The sequence below is a fragment of the Danio rerio genome, chromosome 20 (assembly GCF_049306965.1).
Source record: "Danio rerio strain Tuebingen ecotype United States chromosome 20, GRCz12tu, whole genome shotgun sequence".
Classification (NCBI taxonomy): domain Eukaryota; kingdom Metazoa; phylum Chordata; class Actinopteri; order Cypriniformes; family Danionidae; genus Danio; species Danio rerio.
Genome location: NC_133195.1, coordinates 3,242,551 through 3,257,500, shown reverse-complemented (window position 1 = coordinate 3,257,500; position 14,950 = coordinate 3,242,551). Strand labels below are relative to the sequence as shown.

The following is a 14,950-nucleotide window of genomic DNA, read 5'->3' as shown; positions in this document are numbered from 1 at the left end:
CCAAATTTGCCCACTGGCCTCTGTCCATCCTCCTAACCATCCCCATATCCTCTCTGTCTCATCTCCACCAATTAGCTGATATGTGGTGTGAGGTCTGGCGCAATGTGACTGCTGTAGCGTCATTCAGGTTGATGCTGCACCTTGGTGGTGGATGAGGAGATTCCCCCTAAAATGCAAAATGAGTACCTAAAGCACTTTGAGTGTCCAAAAATCCGCCATATAAATGTAAGCAATTATTATTATTATCAACACTGATTGTGGCATAAAAAAGTGGAATTGCATGATATGGAGTACATAATGACAGATTATTACGTATTATTAGTGTTGTTGTTGTTGTTGATTATATTAATTAACCCATGGGTGGTACATTGGAATTCTAACAGATAAAATGGCAATATCTTGTTTTTATTAGGCTAGAACGTTGGAGGAGAAGAAATTATGGGCTCATCATATTAAACGTCTCATTATAGAAAACCATCAGGCTGTGATACCACAAAAGGTATGTGTTGATTTATTGATCTGTTATCAAGTTTTTTATTTTAAAACATCTGCAAATTCTCTGAATATTTTGGATTTTTTTCTCTTTTAGGCAAAGGAAGCCATTTTAGAGATGGATTCAATATGTAAATATTCATAACCATTCATAAAATAACGTAAAACTCTTTTGTACCATTAAAAAATGTCAGTGGGTTTTTTCACAGACATTTTTTTTTGTTTGTTTAAGACAAAAAGTATAGGTACAGCCCTGAAAGACTCAAAAAGTCTGTGTCATGCCAGTCAGAGGAATTTTCCAACTTTAGACAAGGCCTGAAGCAGCCAGGTGGGTGCCTTTTGTCAGAAAATATAAATATTGTACAAATTTCACAATTTTTAATGATCACTTCTAACTTCCAACAGAAGCATCTAAAGAAGCTTTAAAGAGCACTAAAGGTACATTTCTATTAATTCCTAATTCAAAGTAAATCATTTCAATGTTTGATGACACAGTAATTCAGGTGAAGTTTTTTTTTCCGTCTCCGCTGTCGCCACTGGCTCGCATGGTTCAGGATTGGTAGAGCTATGCATCGATGAATTTGCTCTTCAGTGTTTGGACTCTCAGTAATGATTTTAAATCACACTGAACTGAGCTAAACTGAACTGAACTTAAACACTAAAAACTGAACTACCCTGTTCCAGTTACTATGACCATTTATGTGAAGCTGCTTTGACACAATCTACATTGTAAAAGCGCTATACAAATAAAGCTGAATTGAATTGAATTGAATTAATTCAAGCAGAGTATTTAATTATGACAATTACAAAGAAAGTGTGACTTCATTGATTATGGCATGGCTTAAGAATACTTTGCTTATAGCAGAAATAAGAAATTCTGTAAAGAATGGCTAATGTCAAAAAATCAAGCTCACATTTTTGGTATTGTTACAAAACCTTGATATTTATACATTATACATTACTCTGCCCTCCAACTAATTATTATTATTATTTTATTTTATTTTTTTACTTGCCTGATCTGATGTCTGGGAAATTCTTCAGCAATGCAGAAGGTAAGAAGCAAATAAATTACCCAAAAGAACATTCAAAAGCCAGTAGTTATAGTTAATATTAATATAAAGTAATAGAAACATTTCTAATTATAGATACTCATTTGTAGATATAAGATGATAGGAAACTTGTAGTTTGTGATGTTAAAAGCCCATAAGATTGCTGGAGTGTAATGCCTAGTTCAGACTGCGTGATTTTAGCCACGATTTTGACTCGCCGACAGGTTTTGAGAAATCGCCGACAAATGCCTGAAATCACAGGCAAATCGCTGCTCGTGCACGTGAGTGACAATCACACAGTATGAACTATCAAATACGCCATCTGAGAGAATCGCCGATGAGTCGCCGATGCCTGCGAGATATTTGGCGTGCTAAATATCTGGAGCTGTCGGCGATTCAAATCATGCCGTGTGAATTGAGTTTTGACTGAAAATAACATCAGCCATCGCCTACAGCCAATGAGAGAGCGGCATTCACTTGCGTGTGCGTGTGTGTATACCTGCTGCAGGCCAGCGGGAGGCTGGGGGAGAAGTTAAAGCGCTCTTTTTCGGTTTATTTGGACCCACAAAATGGAGGAAAAACTAGTGGAGGTTTGACAGGACTCAATAGCAACCGTGTCTGTTTGACGTTTCAGAAAGAAATTAGTTTATTAGCAACGTTGAGGAGAAATGGCTAAATCCCTTTAAACCCAGGTGAGCAAACATGGACATTTTCCACCCCATTAAAGGCTTCTTTCTCATTATGTAGTTAATAATAAAAGATATACGACGTGTTTTTGGCTGTGAGACGTAGTTTGGAGGAAGTTGTCGGCGATTCTTCCTATAGTAAAGTCATGCAATGTGAAAGCCCCTGTCGCCGATCCATCTTGCAGTGTAAACAAAGCAGAGACGAAACGCTAGCCCAGATAGTCATGCAGTGTGAAAACATCTGTGACACGACGACTTTGAAAATCATGCAGTCTGAACTCGGCATTAGGGCTCATTCACGCTGATCGAGAGCCTTAAGGGCGGAGCAAGGCCAGTGGGCACGAGTGTTTAACAAGTGTCGAGTTCTGCAGGGGAGCTCCAGATTGATACTTTTGCTTTGTGTTTACTTTGATACACACTGTTGCACATTCACCGGTTCCCACCTCATTCGTTTGAGCTAGTAAGTTAGCATTTCATGCATTTACGGTGTAAACTCAAAACACTTCTGAGGAAACTCAACAAAGAGGAACATTGATAACCCGCGGCCAGCTAGCGCTTCAGAAGAGCAACACAGACAGATCACAGCTACGTGCAAAGCATGTGTCTTGGGTTAAGGCTATCATGTGATTCAGAAGTTTATTTCAGCCTTAATGGTCACACACATCCGGCAAGGGCATGTTTACATTGAAAAACAATAGAAAAGTAGGCAATTGTAAAGTAAAAAAGCATTCTGTGTGAATCGTCCTTTAGACACTTGTAAAAATCACAAATAATAAATAAGAAATGATAATAAAAGTAAAACTATTACAAATGTACAGTGTCTTCAGAGTATTTTAGAGTGAGGACGATGTTTGGATCATGTCCTTGTACTTCATGAGAAAATAAATGCAATGTACCTCATTGTGACTTTATTGTGACCCCAGCATTCTGACATTGAGGCTCCGATGGAGGCTGACAAATGGCCACTACAGGCCACTGATAGTGTAAGCTCTGCTGATCTTGGCTTATGTGAGTCTTCAGCTGAAGAGACTGATGCACAAGAAGAATACTCTCTCAAAGCCTTTATACCCGGTGATAATGAGGAGCCAGTTCATATAATGCCGTCTGTGAAGGGCAGATTGATACGTGAGGATGAAGATGAAGCAGAAGCGGGGGAAAGTGACTCCGACAATATTCTAATGGAGGACAACCAGGTAGCTGACTTTGCCAGTTCCATGTTGGCTGCCATTTCCTGCTGGCACTATAGAGCCAGAGCTTTGCTTTCCATGGACTTCGCAATGGTGAGCTTGTCTGCCACCAAGAGGGATTCTGTCATAACCTAGCCTGGTCTGCAATCCCGCCAAACCTCCCTGCCACTTTGCATGCGCTCTCATTGAATGCCTCAACCCACTAACATCTCATATTAGCCAGAAGCAAACACTGAGATCATTCAGGAGTTGCCTTGTTTCATTTAATCAGGAAATGCATATACAGTACTTTATTTTCATGGTCCATTTGTTGAATTTAAGTTACATTGCATCTACATGCCAATTAATTGTCATTCGATTATAAGTAGACTGTTAGGATTAGGGTTGGGGGGTTATTTTAAGTTGACATGTACTTATGTACTTACTATTAATGTTTCTTATAGTCAGTTAAATGTCTCTTGAAGGAGCAGTATCAACAGATATTAAGCAGACAGTCTACTGATACTCAAATGGACCAGCAAAATAACGTGTTACTGTTTTTCTTTTTTTGGGCAAATACCAATACCCCCTAAAACATTGTCCCACCTAACACAATGTCCCAACCCACAATGTGGTTGTGTGTAGTTTTTGTACTAATCATCTGTGATGACGACATTTAAAACTCCTATCTTAGAAAAAGTTTCTATTTCTGCATAGATATGTACACTAGATATCGCATAGGGACCCTGAGCATGCGTCAATAGCGCCGCCACATTTGTACAGTGCTCACAGGACAAATGTCATTCAACCGCACTAGTCAAGACAGTGTTATTACGTGAAGATGCGGGACTTTAGCGCTGTCTACGGGTGTAGTAACGAGCAAACAAAGAAAACAAAGCACAAAGGCAGAACATTTCATAGGTAAGGTTTAGTTTTTTACGTTTTTGTATGTTTTGAACTTTTGTGCTAAACAGGTAGCGTTATTGATGATAATACACTAAATACTCGGCTTATGCTAGTTTTGTTGAATAAAATCAGCAAACAATGCAAAAGAAATATGACAACGAGACGCTGCGGTGCCAGAAACTTGTATTATTGTCGGCTAGTGAACGAGTCGTTCATAACGGAGATTCATTCACAAACGAATCCCTCCGTCAGTATGCGAAGTGAAAGCAGGAGAGGAGCTGTGTTTCAGGACATGATTAGATCAAATTTAACAGGGAGGGTGGATAGTACATTTCTGTACACACAGACACAAGTTTTTTGTCAGTGCGATCACTGATCCATCAATGTAGAAGTGATGTAAAATGATAATTTTCATAATTAAAAAAAATTACATACTAACATTAGGGCTGCTCAATTTTGGAAAAAATCATAATCACGATTATTTTGGTCATAATTGTAATCCTGATTATTCAAAACGATTATCAGTTGAAGTCAAAATTATTAGCGCTCCTGAGAATTTTCTTTTTTTAAATAACTATTTTCCAAATTATGTTAAACAGAGCAAGGAATTTTAACAGTATTTCCTCTAATATTTATTTTTCTTCTGGAGAAAGTTTTATTTGTTTTATTTTAGCTAGAATAAAAGCAGTTTTAAATATTTTGAAATCCATTTTAAGGTCAATATTATGAGCCCCCTTAAGCAATATATTTTTTGATTGTCTGCAGAAGAAACTACTGTTATACAATGACTTGTCTAATTACTCTAATTAAGCCTTTGAATTGCACTTTAATCTGAATGCTTGTATTTTGAAAAACATCTAGTAAAATGTTATGTACTGTCATCATAGCAAAGATAAAACAAATCAGTAATTAGACATGAAATATCAAAACTATTATGTTCAGAAATAAGTTTTAAAAATCTTCTTTCCATTAAACAGAAATTGGAGGAAAATTGTTGCTAATATTCTGGAGGGCTAATAATTCTGACTTCAACTGTATATATACAGTTATTTTCCACCCTGCAAAGGAAAGAGAAAAAAATACAATAGAATAAAAATATAAAACAAACTGTGCTTTAAGCATGTTCACCCTAAGAAAAACACTTAAGCTACAAAAATCCTTCAGTCAAGAGCAGTAGGGAATGTTCTCGTCGTTTGATTAATGATAAAACAAGCGGCAGCATTTCGCGCTGTCTCTTTAATGGTTTCTCTTTCCCGTGTCTTTTGATTCTCAACTCGTTTGTTTATTACGCAAATGAGGGTTAATATGAATAATCACTAATCACCGCGTTTTGACACCTGTTTGACCATTAAAGCGCTCATGTTAAGATTACTTTAGATGTCTGCGCTCCTCTGCTCGTCTCAGTGTGCGAATGAGACCGAATGCCGACCACGTGCTTATGCGTGTGCACGTGTTGCACACACACATAAGCACGCGGTCTTTCGCGCTTTTGGTATATGATGCAATAATCGTTTATCTCGATTAATGGTTTTTCATAATCGTTAGAAGCCATAATCGAAATCGGATTTTCGATTAATTGCACAGCCCTAACTAACATCCAGGAAAACTCCCAATCATAGATATATGTATGTATAGATATATGTATGTATGTATGTATATCTCTGGCTTTGGATAGCCACAGTCCTCCACTGTACCTTGGTCCTGCATTCATTTCAAAGGAGCGCTACCCTGTACCAAAATGGCAGCTCTATTGACGCATTCCTTCCAATAGATAACAACAGGGTAGGCGACATCTAATGTATATATCTATGCTATTTCTGTAATGGCACTGCATAACAGCATCATAAACTACAACGACAATCATCACCTCAGGTAGAGATAATGTGCTTTATTCAGTGTTAAATGCTACCAATGTGAGTTTGAACACCATTATTCATGACATTTATTGCTATACTACCTAAAGCTGTTGCAGATAATTAAATGAATGGCTAGTATTTAGATGTTTGTTGTGTCGCGTCACATTTGGTGCAGACAGCCACATCGCTTGTCACTTGAATCTTGTTGCATTGCGTGTAGTTGGGACACAGAGTAAAGCCAGGCTGATTGTTTAAAATTTAACAAAGAATAATATTTTCAGGACTACTTATCTTTTATGTATGTATCAAGTATAAAAACTCAACAAGAAACAATTTTTTATCTAAATACTCTGCTACTTTACCTGAATAATTGAATGGAGATTCTTTAGTACATTTCCTCCACCTCTTCTCAGCTCAGTTGCTCCCCAGCAGGCACAGGATGTCAACATGATGTCAGATTGACGTTGTGCCCAAATGTCGTGGGATGTTGCATTTTGTTTGGGAATGAATATTGGGTTGATGTCAGAACCCAACGCCAGACTTCAATGTCTAACATCGGACAGATGTTAGATTTTGGTTACAATCCAGCGCAACCTAAAAACAACAAAATATCAACATGTAATGATGTAACAGCTTGATGTTGTGTTGATGTTACCAATATGATGTTCATCAGGCGTTGGATGTTGGTTGCCATACCTGACGAATTAACGCCGGTATTTGACGTCAATATGACGTTGGTTAAAGATGTTGGTTCGCACACATTCCAACTCAACCTAAAATCAACTAAATATTAACGTCATTTCACATAGTTATTGGACATCAAAATGGGCTGGTGAAAAAGTCAAAGCTTTTTGTCCAGATCTTTGATGAAATTCCCCCTTATATTGAAAGTGTTCAAAACATTTAATCTTTAGAGAGCAAAATAGCATTACTGTACATTTTACACCTTACTGTCATTTATTGTTGCAATTAAGACTAAAGCTTTAAGGGCTCTATTTTAATGATCTAGGCGTAAAGTCCAAAGCGCACGGTGCAAACGCATTAAAGGCATGTCTGAATCCATGACATCAGATTGACGTTGGGCCCAAATGTTTGTTTGGAAATGAAAATTGGAACCAGAACCCATTGTCAGGCCGACTTCAATGTCTAACATCGGACAGATGTTAGATTTTGGTTACAATCCAGCGCAACCTAAAAACAACAAAATATCAACATGTAATGATGTAACAGCTTGATGTTGTGTTGATGTTACCAATATGATGTTCATCAGGCGTTGGATGTTGGTTGCCATACCTGACGAATTAACGCCGGTATTTGACGTCAATATGACGTTGGTTAAAGATGTTGCTTCGACGTTGGATTTTGGTCACTTTCCAACACAACCTAAAATCAACTAAATATTAACGTCATTTCACATAGTTATTGGACATCAAAATGGGCTGGTGAAAAAGTCAAAGCTTTTTGTCCAGATCTTTGATGAAATTCCCCCTTATATTGAAAGTGTTCAAAACATTTAATCTTTAGAGAACAAAATAGCATTACTGTACATTTTACAGCCCACTGTCATTTATTGTTGCAATTAAGACTAAAGCTTTAAGGGCTCTATTTTAATGATCTAGGCGTAAAGTCCAAAGCGCACGGTGCAAACGCATTAAAGTCATGTCTGAATCCATGACATCAGATTGACGTTGTGCCCAAATGTTTGTTTGGAAATGAAAATTGGAACCAGAACCCAACGTCAGGCCGACTTCAATGTCTAACATCGGACAGATGTTAGATTTTGGTTACAATCCAGCACAACCTAAAAACAACAAAATATCAACATGTAATGATGTAACAGCTTGATGTTGTGTTGATGTTACCAATATGATGTTCATCAGGCGTTGGATGTTGGTTGCCATACCTGACGAATTAACGCCGGTATTTGACGTCAATATGACGTTGGTTAAAGATGTTGGTTCGACGTTGGATTTTGGTCACTTTCCAACACAACCTAAAATCAACTAAATATTAACGTCATTTCACATAGTTATTGGACATCAAAATGGGCTGGTGAAAAAGTCAAAGCTTTTTGTCCAGATCTTTGATGAAATTCCCCCTTATATTGAAAGTGTTTAAAACATTTGATCTTTAAAGAGCAAACTAGCATTACTGTACATTTTACAGCTTACTGCCATTTATGGTTTCAATTAGGACTAAAGCTTTAAGGGCTCTATTTTAATGATCTAGGCGTAAAGTCCAAAGCGCACGGTGCAAACGCATTAAAGGCATGTCTGAATCCATGACATCAGATTGACGTTGTGCCCAAATGTTTGTTTGGAAATGAAAATTGGAACCAGAACCCAACGTCAGGCCGACTTCAATGTCTAACATCGGACAGGTGTTAGATTTTGGTTACAATTTAGCGCAACCTAAAAACAACAAAATATCAACGTGTAATGATGTAACAGCTTGATGTTGTGTTGATGTTATCAATATGTTTATCAGGCGTTGGATGTTGGTTGACATACTTCACAAATTAATGCCGGTATTTGACGTTGGTTAAAGATGTTGGTTCGACGTTGGATTTTGGTCTATATTAACGTCATTTCACATTGTTATTGGACATCAATATAACATTGTCCTTAGATGCTGGTAATCTAAACCTAACCTAATATTGACGTCTTATGACTGCTGGGTCAATTCTTAAGTAATTCACTTTTACTTTTTATCAATCGTTATGAATGGAATATTCTGTCTACGATATTTTGCCATAATAAACAGAATTTTATGATTTTCCTTTCAAAAATTCATTGTCACAGAAAATGTGTGGGAAAAGTCTGCTTCTTCAGCTTGCTAATGAGACTCTATAACTATCCGGACTGTCGAAGACTGTCTTTCTGGTTGATACTGTTATTTGTAAATAACACTTCAGTCTTTTAACACTTTTGCTTAAATGTAAATGCTCTTGTTTGTTTGTGTTCATTTGTTTTAAAGTATTCCATGAATGCTAAACATCCATACGTGTTTTATGATAGGAGGAAGAGGGGTGTGCGTTCCCTGAGAATACTTTCAAAAAAGAAAACAAGCCATCAGCTGAACAGGTCAAAGCATGTCTGAAGGATGAAAAATGCATCTTTGAACAGGTGAGTTGTTTACATGTTTATTCCTTTAACATACTGTCGGTTTGTTCATATTTTACAGCTGGAACTAGAAGTACGCTGATTATGAGTTGCTTAAGTAACAGGTTATTGTTAAAGTAATACATGCATTCACTCTTTGGGCTCTATTTTGATGGTCCATGCGCAGAGCGCAAAGCGCAGGGCGCAAACTCTTTCAGGGCGTGTCAGAAAGCGTTTTTGCTAATTTAAGGACGGGAAAATCCGCTTTGCACCGTGGCGCATGGTCTAAAAGGGTTGAGTTATAATGAGTTGTAGGTGTGTTTTGAGAATAAACCAATTAGAGTCTAATCTCCCATTCCCTTTAAGAGCCAGCTGCGTCGCGCCAAGAGCGCATTCGCTATTTACAGGACGCAAAGTAAGTCTAAGTGGAAAAAAATGAGCATTTCACAAGCAAACAGTTCACAGTTTATTAACAGAAAACAGTTAAACAGAGCATCTACTGCGTGAGAATGAGAGATAATGGATCTACTTTCACTTTCGCTCTTGGATAGGGAAACCTTTACGCACAGACATCAATTATATTCTATATATATTCTATAAATAAATAATTTTGTTTGTTAAGCGCAAATATTCGTTTCAAAACTATTTCTAAATTCAGTTCTAATTTCCAGCAAACGAATAAATGAACAATAATAACAAAATGTGCTCAAAAACCTGAGTTATATCCTAAAACACATGCTGTGCCCCATATGGTCTAAAACCTGATAGGTGGACAAAACTAAGCTTGTTTTTAATAAAACAAATACAAATATGGATATAATAAATAATACTGCTGATAATAATAACATTATACAAAAGTAACTTGAATGAACTGAAAAAGCCTCCCGAGATGAAGAAGACATAAAAGCAGTGATTTTTCATTTTTGAAATATGAAATACATATGTTTTGTAATATTTTAATCCTTTATATTTATATTCTATATCTGTTCTTATTATATCCTATATATATCCCTAATATTTAAATGTTTTCATATGTAAAGATATTTGCCTATTGCTCTCTTGTGTGTATTAAGCAGTGTGTAAGCGAGGCGCAACTCTGCGCCCGAGTTTAGACCGGGTTTGTTTTGGTCTAATGAAAAATCTATTATAGTTTCTCAAAATAGCAACACGCCAGCAGTGCGCCTCAGAACGCCTTCCTTTTTAGACCAGAACGCCTATGGGCGCACAAATGAGTGCTAATGCATTTGCTATTTAAACAGTGTAGCACAACGCCTCAAAACGACTCTTGCTCCAAGCTGAAACTACCAAAAGACTATTGTGCCGCGCCTTGCGCCACACTGCGCCGGGTGTATGATAGGGCCCTAATTGTTGTTGTATTCGTTCCTGCCTGAATTGCTGGTATGTTCCAGTTTGAAATATTATTTACTCCATTTTCTTCATGTTAAGCTGCTTTAACACGATATACACTGTAAAAATATACACTGGGCTATATTAATAAAGATTAATTGAATTGAAAAGTATTGAATAGTATTAACTTTATACTTTCTCCTCTTACCATATCAAGGACAAATCACAACATTTGAAAATGACCTCTTGCTGGGGAACCACTGACAAAACAAAGGAAGACACCTTTTGTGATCCAGAGCCCATAGATGTACATCAACATGTCCTAGATATTCGGGAGATGGAGTCTGCAATAGACCAAGATGATCTGAAAGGTCCTAAAAAAGAGAGAGAGGCGAGGAAGTCTTTTTTACATCAAAATGACACCCCTGGCGAATCCTCAGAGGATGAAGAAGACACAGAAGAGAAACCAGGCTCGACCAGCATCCTACCATCATCTGTGCTCGATCAGGCCAGCGCCATTGCTGAACATTTTGTCTGTACTGCGAGGCGTATTAGCATCAGCACAGATGATGCACGCTCCCCCGGTTGCCCATCGCCACATCTTCCCAGCAGGACAGGCAGCACTCTAAGTCTTCGAGATCCTCTTGAACACCAACATCGCCTGACTAGCACCTACTCTGATTCATGTGAAAGTCCTTTGACCCAGGAAAATCTTGCATCCGTAGACTTCACGATTGGGTCGTCAGTAGAAGATGGTCTTTTTGACTGTGATAGAAGCATCTGCAGAAGAAGGGATTCGGTTCTATCCACACAAGATCAACTACTCATCAGCAAGATCAGGAGTTACTATGAGAATGCTGAACACCAGGATGCTACGTTTAGCTTGAAGCGCAGAGAGAGCCTCAGTTACATTCCAAGTGGGCTTGTTAGAAACTCCGTTAGTCGTTTAAACAGCATTCCTAAAGATAAAGGTCTTGCCCTAGAGACAACAGTCAGAACATTTGAACCTGATAAAGATTGTGCTTCGTCCATGCAATCTCTATTTGACACCACAGCTCTATCAGAAGCCACTTCGAGTGCAAATTCATCCCGTCAGGAACAACCTGTTGTCAGCGCTTCCACAAATCCCACAGGGTTCAATGTAGATGGTTCTGTGAAACCTCAGTCTACCTATATTCAAGCTGAGAGTGAACAGAACGAGGTTTTCCATCCCTCCTCTGAGATGATCAAAGTATGGCAAGATATGGAAAGAGAGGTCACTAGATGTCAAGGAGACGTCAAAGCACTGGTGCCCAGAGGAAATCCTTATTTCAGAGGGATCTGTCCCAACCTTATCAGGAGGGATCCAAACCAGGACGAAAAGACTGAAGCCAAAGGAAACAAAGGACTGATTGCATTTGAAGATTCAGATTTGAGCACTATCAAAGAAGAGTCCTTCACACCATCACCGTTAATAGAAAAAGAAAACAGTGAAGCCATTAGTAGGAATGATGCCATCAGACAAAAACAATGGCAGAAAGAAGGTAGACTCCTTAGCGCTCTAGCCCCCAGAGTCATCCAGTTAAGAGCAGAATCTGAATATGAGAGAGGCACAGGAGCTCAGTCAGCTGAAGATGGAGATTCAGCCCAAAGCAAGGTTTTAAATCTTGCAAGGAAATACAGTCAGCGCATCAAGTGCACTCAACCCATGCTGAGACAGAGGAGTCAGGAGTCAGGAGAAACAGGGTTGACCAAGAGGAACATGCTGTCGGTGGTGGATGAAAAGCCAGAGGAGGTCAAAGGTAAGACTGATCACCTTTGCCTACATCAGAGGTTCTCAAAGTGGGGGTCGGGACCCCCCGAGGGGTCGCGGGACAATGAAGGGGGGTCGCCTGGTGATTTTCAAAAATCAATTAATTTTTATTAAACCTTAAGACTTACTGTATTTTATCAATAACCTACTGAAGAGAAAAAATAGTTGTTTATAGTTACTATAAACTATATGGTTTCTATAGTAGCTTATAGTTAATAGTTCTATTGGATTGCGACTTCTTGGGTAATTACATTATACTTAAGACACAGCAATACTGTCAGATGCAGCAGATTGATTTTATAACACCAGGTTAAACTTTCTAGCCCATTTACAGCACTGACATACATAAAAAAACAAAGAATAGACTTGGGTCTATTGGTGTGTGTGCGCGTCATTGCATACAAGGTTTCTGTATTTATAACCACCACCTCAGAGAATATTGGGGGTCACGAGTCACTGGCATTGTCATTTTGGGGGCCGCGGGCTGAAAAGTTTGGGAACCCCTGGCCTACATGACTGCAAATCTTTACTAAATGTAGTGAAAGAGGTGGCATGATCTGTGTTTCCAATTTGAATCGGTTGGCATCTTTAGCTGTTGTTTAAAACATTTATTTGACGAATGAACAAAACTGCATACCTTCCTCTTTTTTTCACCTTTATTATTAATATCACAACTATTTGGCTGTTTAAAGAAACTTCTCACACTCAGCTGTTGTGACATTATTGCAACTGTACGCTGTACGTGACAAAGAGGAGACAAAACAAGGGCAATCGCCATCAGCTGGACAGGATTTGGAATTACAGTTAGCCACAAATTACAATCCACTTGTTAAGTGGTGACGTGTTTGTGACGTATGTAATACTGTTTCCGGGTCCAAGCCGCCATTCATTTGAGTGGAGAAATCATTCGTTTATGATCGCGTTTTATTCCTATCACGCATTAAAGTTAATTTTACATAAAGTCATAGTGTACACAACAACCGCTGGGCTTGCTGCATAACAAATACCAAAATTTTAACAATTTATAAAACAATGAATCACTTTCCAGCCATCGGATATTAGGCATGGACATATATATTGCGATCGTGACTTTCGAAAGTATTAAATCGCTTTGTAAACGTTTATTATTACCATTTCATGAGTCTCCCCATTCAGTTGAATAGAGCGCTTAGACCCGTAAGCCGCTCTGCGTGACGTCACACTTAACAAGCGGATAGATCACCCTCAGCATAATCCGTCGAAATGACAGATCACTTTCACATTTTTCTGTCACTGCTGAAAAAAATCCGTCAAAATATTCGGTTAACGCGACCTCTGATATATATACAGTTGAAATCAGAATTATTAGCCCCCCTAAATTATTAGCGCCCCTGTTTATTTTTTACACCAATTTCTGTTTAATGGAGGGAAGATTGTTTCAGCACATTTCTTAGCATAACAGTTTTAAAAACTTATTTCTAATAACTGATTTATTTTATCGTTGCCATGATGACAGTAAATAATATTTTACTTGAAATTTTTCAAGACACTTCTATACAGCTTAAAGTGACATTTAAAGGCCTAACTAGGTTAATAAGGGGAACTAGTCAGGTTAGGGGAATTAGGCAAGGTATTGTATAACGATGGTTTGTTCTGTAGACTATCGGAAAAAAATTAGCTTAAAGGGGCTAATAATTTTGTCCCAAAAATATTTTTTCAAAAATTCAAAACTGCTTTTATTCTAGTCGAAAAAAAACAAATAAGACTTTTTCCAGAAGAAAAAATATTATCGGACATACTGTGAAAATTTCCTTGCTCTTTTAAATACCATTTGGGAAATATTTAAAAAAGAATAAAAAAATCAAAAGGGGGCTGATAATTCTGACTTCAACTGTATATGTATATACAGCCCGTGCAGAAACCATCCAAGGGGCATGTGCAGGATAAAACATTAGATGCACTCCAGTCCTTCAAATTCCCAATAGAGGATCATTAAACATCTTCATCATTAAGCTTGATTTTATTGCTAACCTCTTCCACTATATTTCTGTCTGTGCAAAAGTCTGCAGTAAACAGACTGTTTTGACCCTGAAAAGTAGTACTGTATCAAACTCATGACTGAGGAGAGGACCTCACACTTCACTCCCGTATAGAACTATAGGTTCAATCACTGACTGGAAAATTTTAAGCCAGATTCAAATTGGAATTTCTAATTGTGTTGATTTTTTTTTAATGGCGTTAAAGGCCCTTCTTGCTCTCTCTTTTAGTTCATTCACAGCCAAATTTAGTTTTCCATTAGCACTTATTTTCAACCCAAGGTATGTGTAGCTTATGGCAGGTTCAATTTTTGTCATACCAAGGGCAGTGGCGTAGCGCAAAATGAGGAATCACTGACAGGGCCCCCAGTTGGCGATGGGGGGGCGATCACAAATTGAGGAGCGGGGAAGCGAGGCGGGGTGGTGGAGCGACAACGCAGGGAAGCCTTCACAAACTGAGGAGCGATCACAAACTAAGGAGCGATCACAAACTGAGGAGCGGGAAAGCAACAATGCGGAGAAGCCTTCACAAACTAAGGA

At 38.2% G+C, this 14,950-nt stretch overlaps 1 protein-coding gene across 14 annotated transcripts in view; it reads left to right on the top strand.

The window, feature by feature from the left end:
- Positions 1-14,950, top strand: part of si:ch73-212j7.3 — a 73,367-nt gene that overhangs the window by 51,295 nt on the left and 7,122 nt on the right. For 3 of the 14 annotated variants that reach the window (XM_073934032.1, XM_017352680.4, XM_073934035.1), the window contains 8 exons: positions 413-499; positions 590-623; positions 725-820; positions 898-930; positions 1,534-1,544; positions 3,151-3,507; positions 9,173-9,280; positions 10,821-12,384. In XM_073934032.1, coding sequence (XP_073790133.1) covers positions 413-499; positions 590-623; positions 725-820; positions 898-930; positions 1,534-1,544; positions 3,151-3,507; positions 9,173-9,280; positions 10,821-12,384 — 2,290 coding nt within the window. Of the gene's footprint in view, positions 1-412; positions 500-589; positions 624-724; positions 825-897; positions 931-1,533; positions 1,545-3,150; positions 3,508-9,172; positions 9,281-10,820; positions 12,385-14,950 lie in introns of those variants that run through there. The other 11 variants (XR_012396298.1, XR_012396302.1, XM_073934037.1 and 8 more) reach the window with 8 other exon arrangements.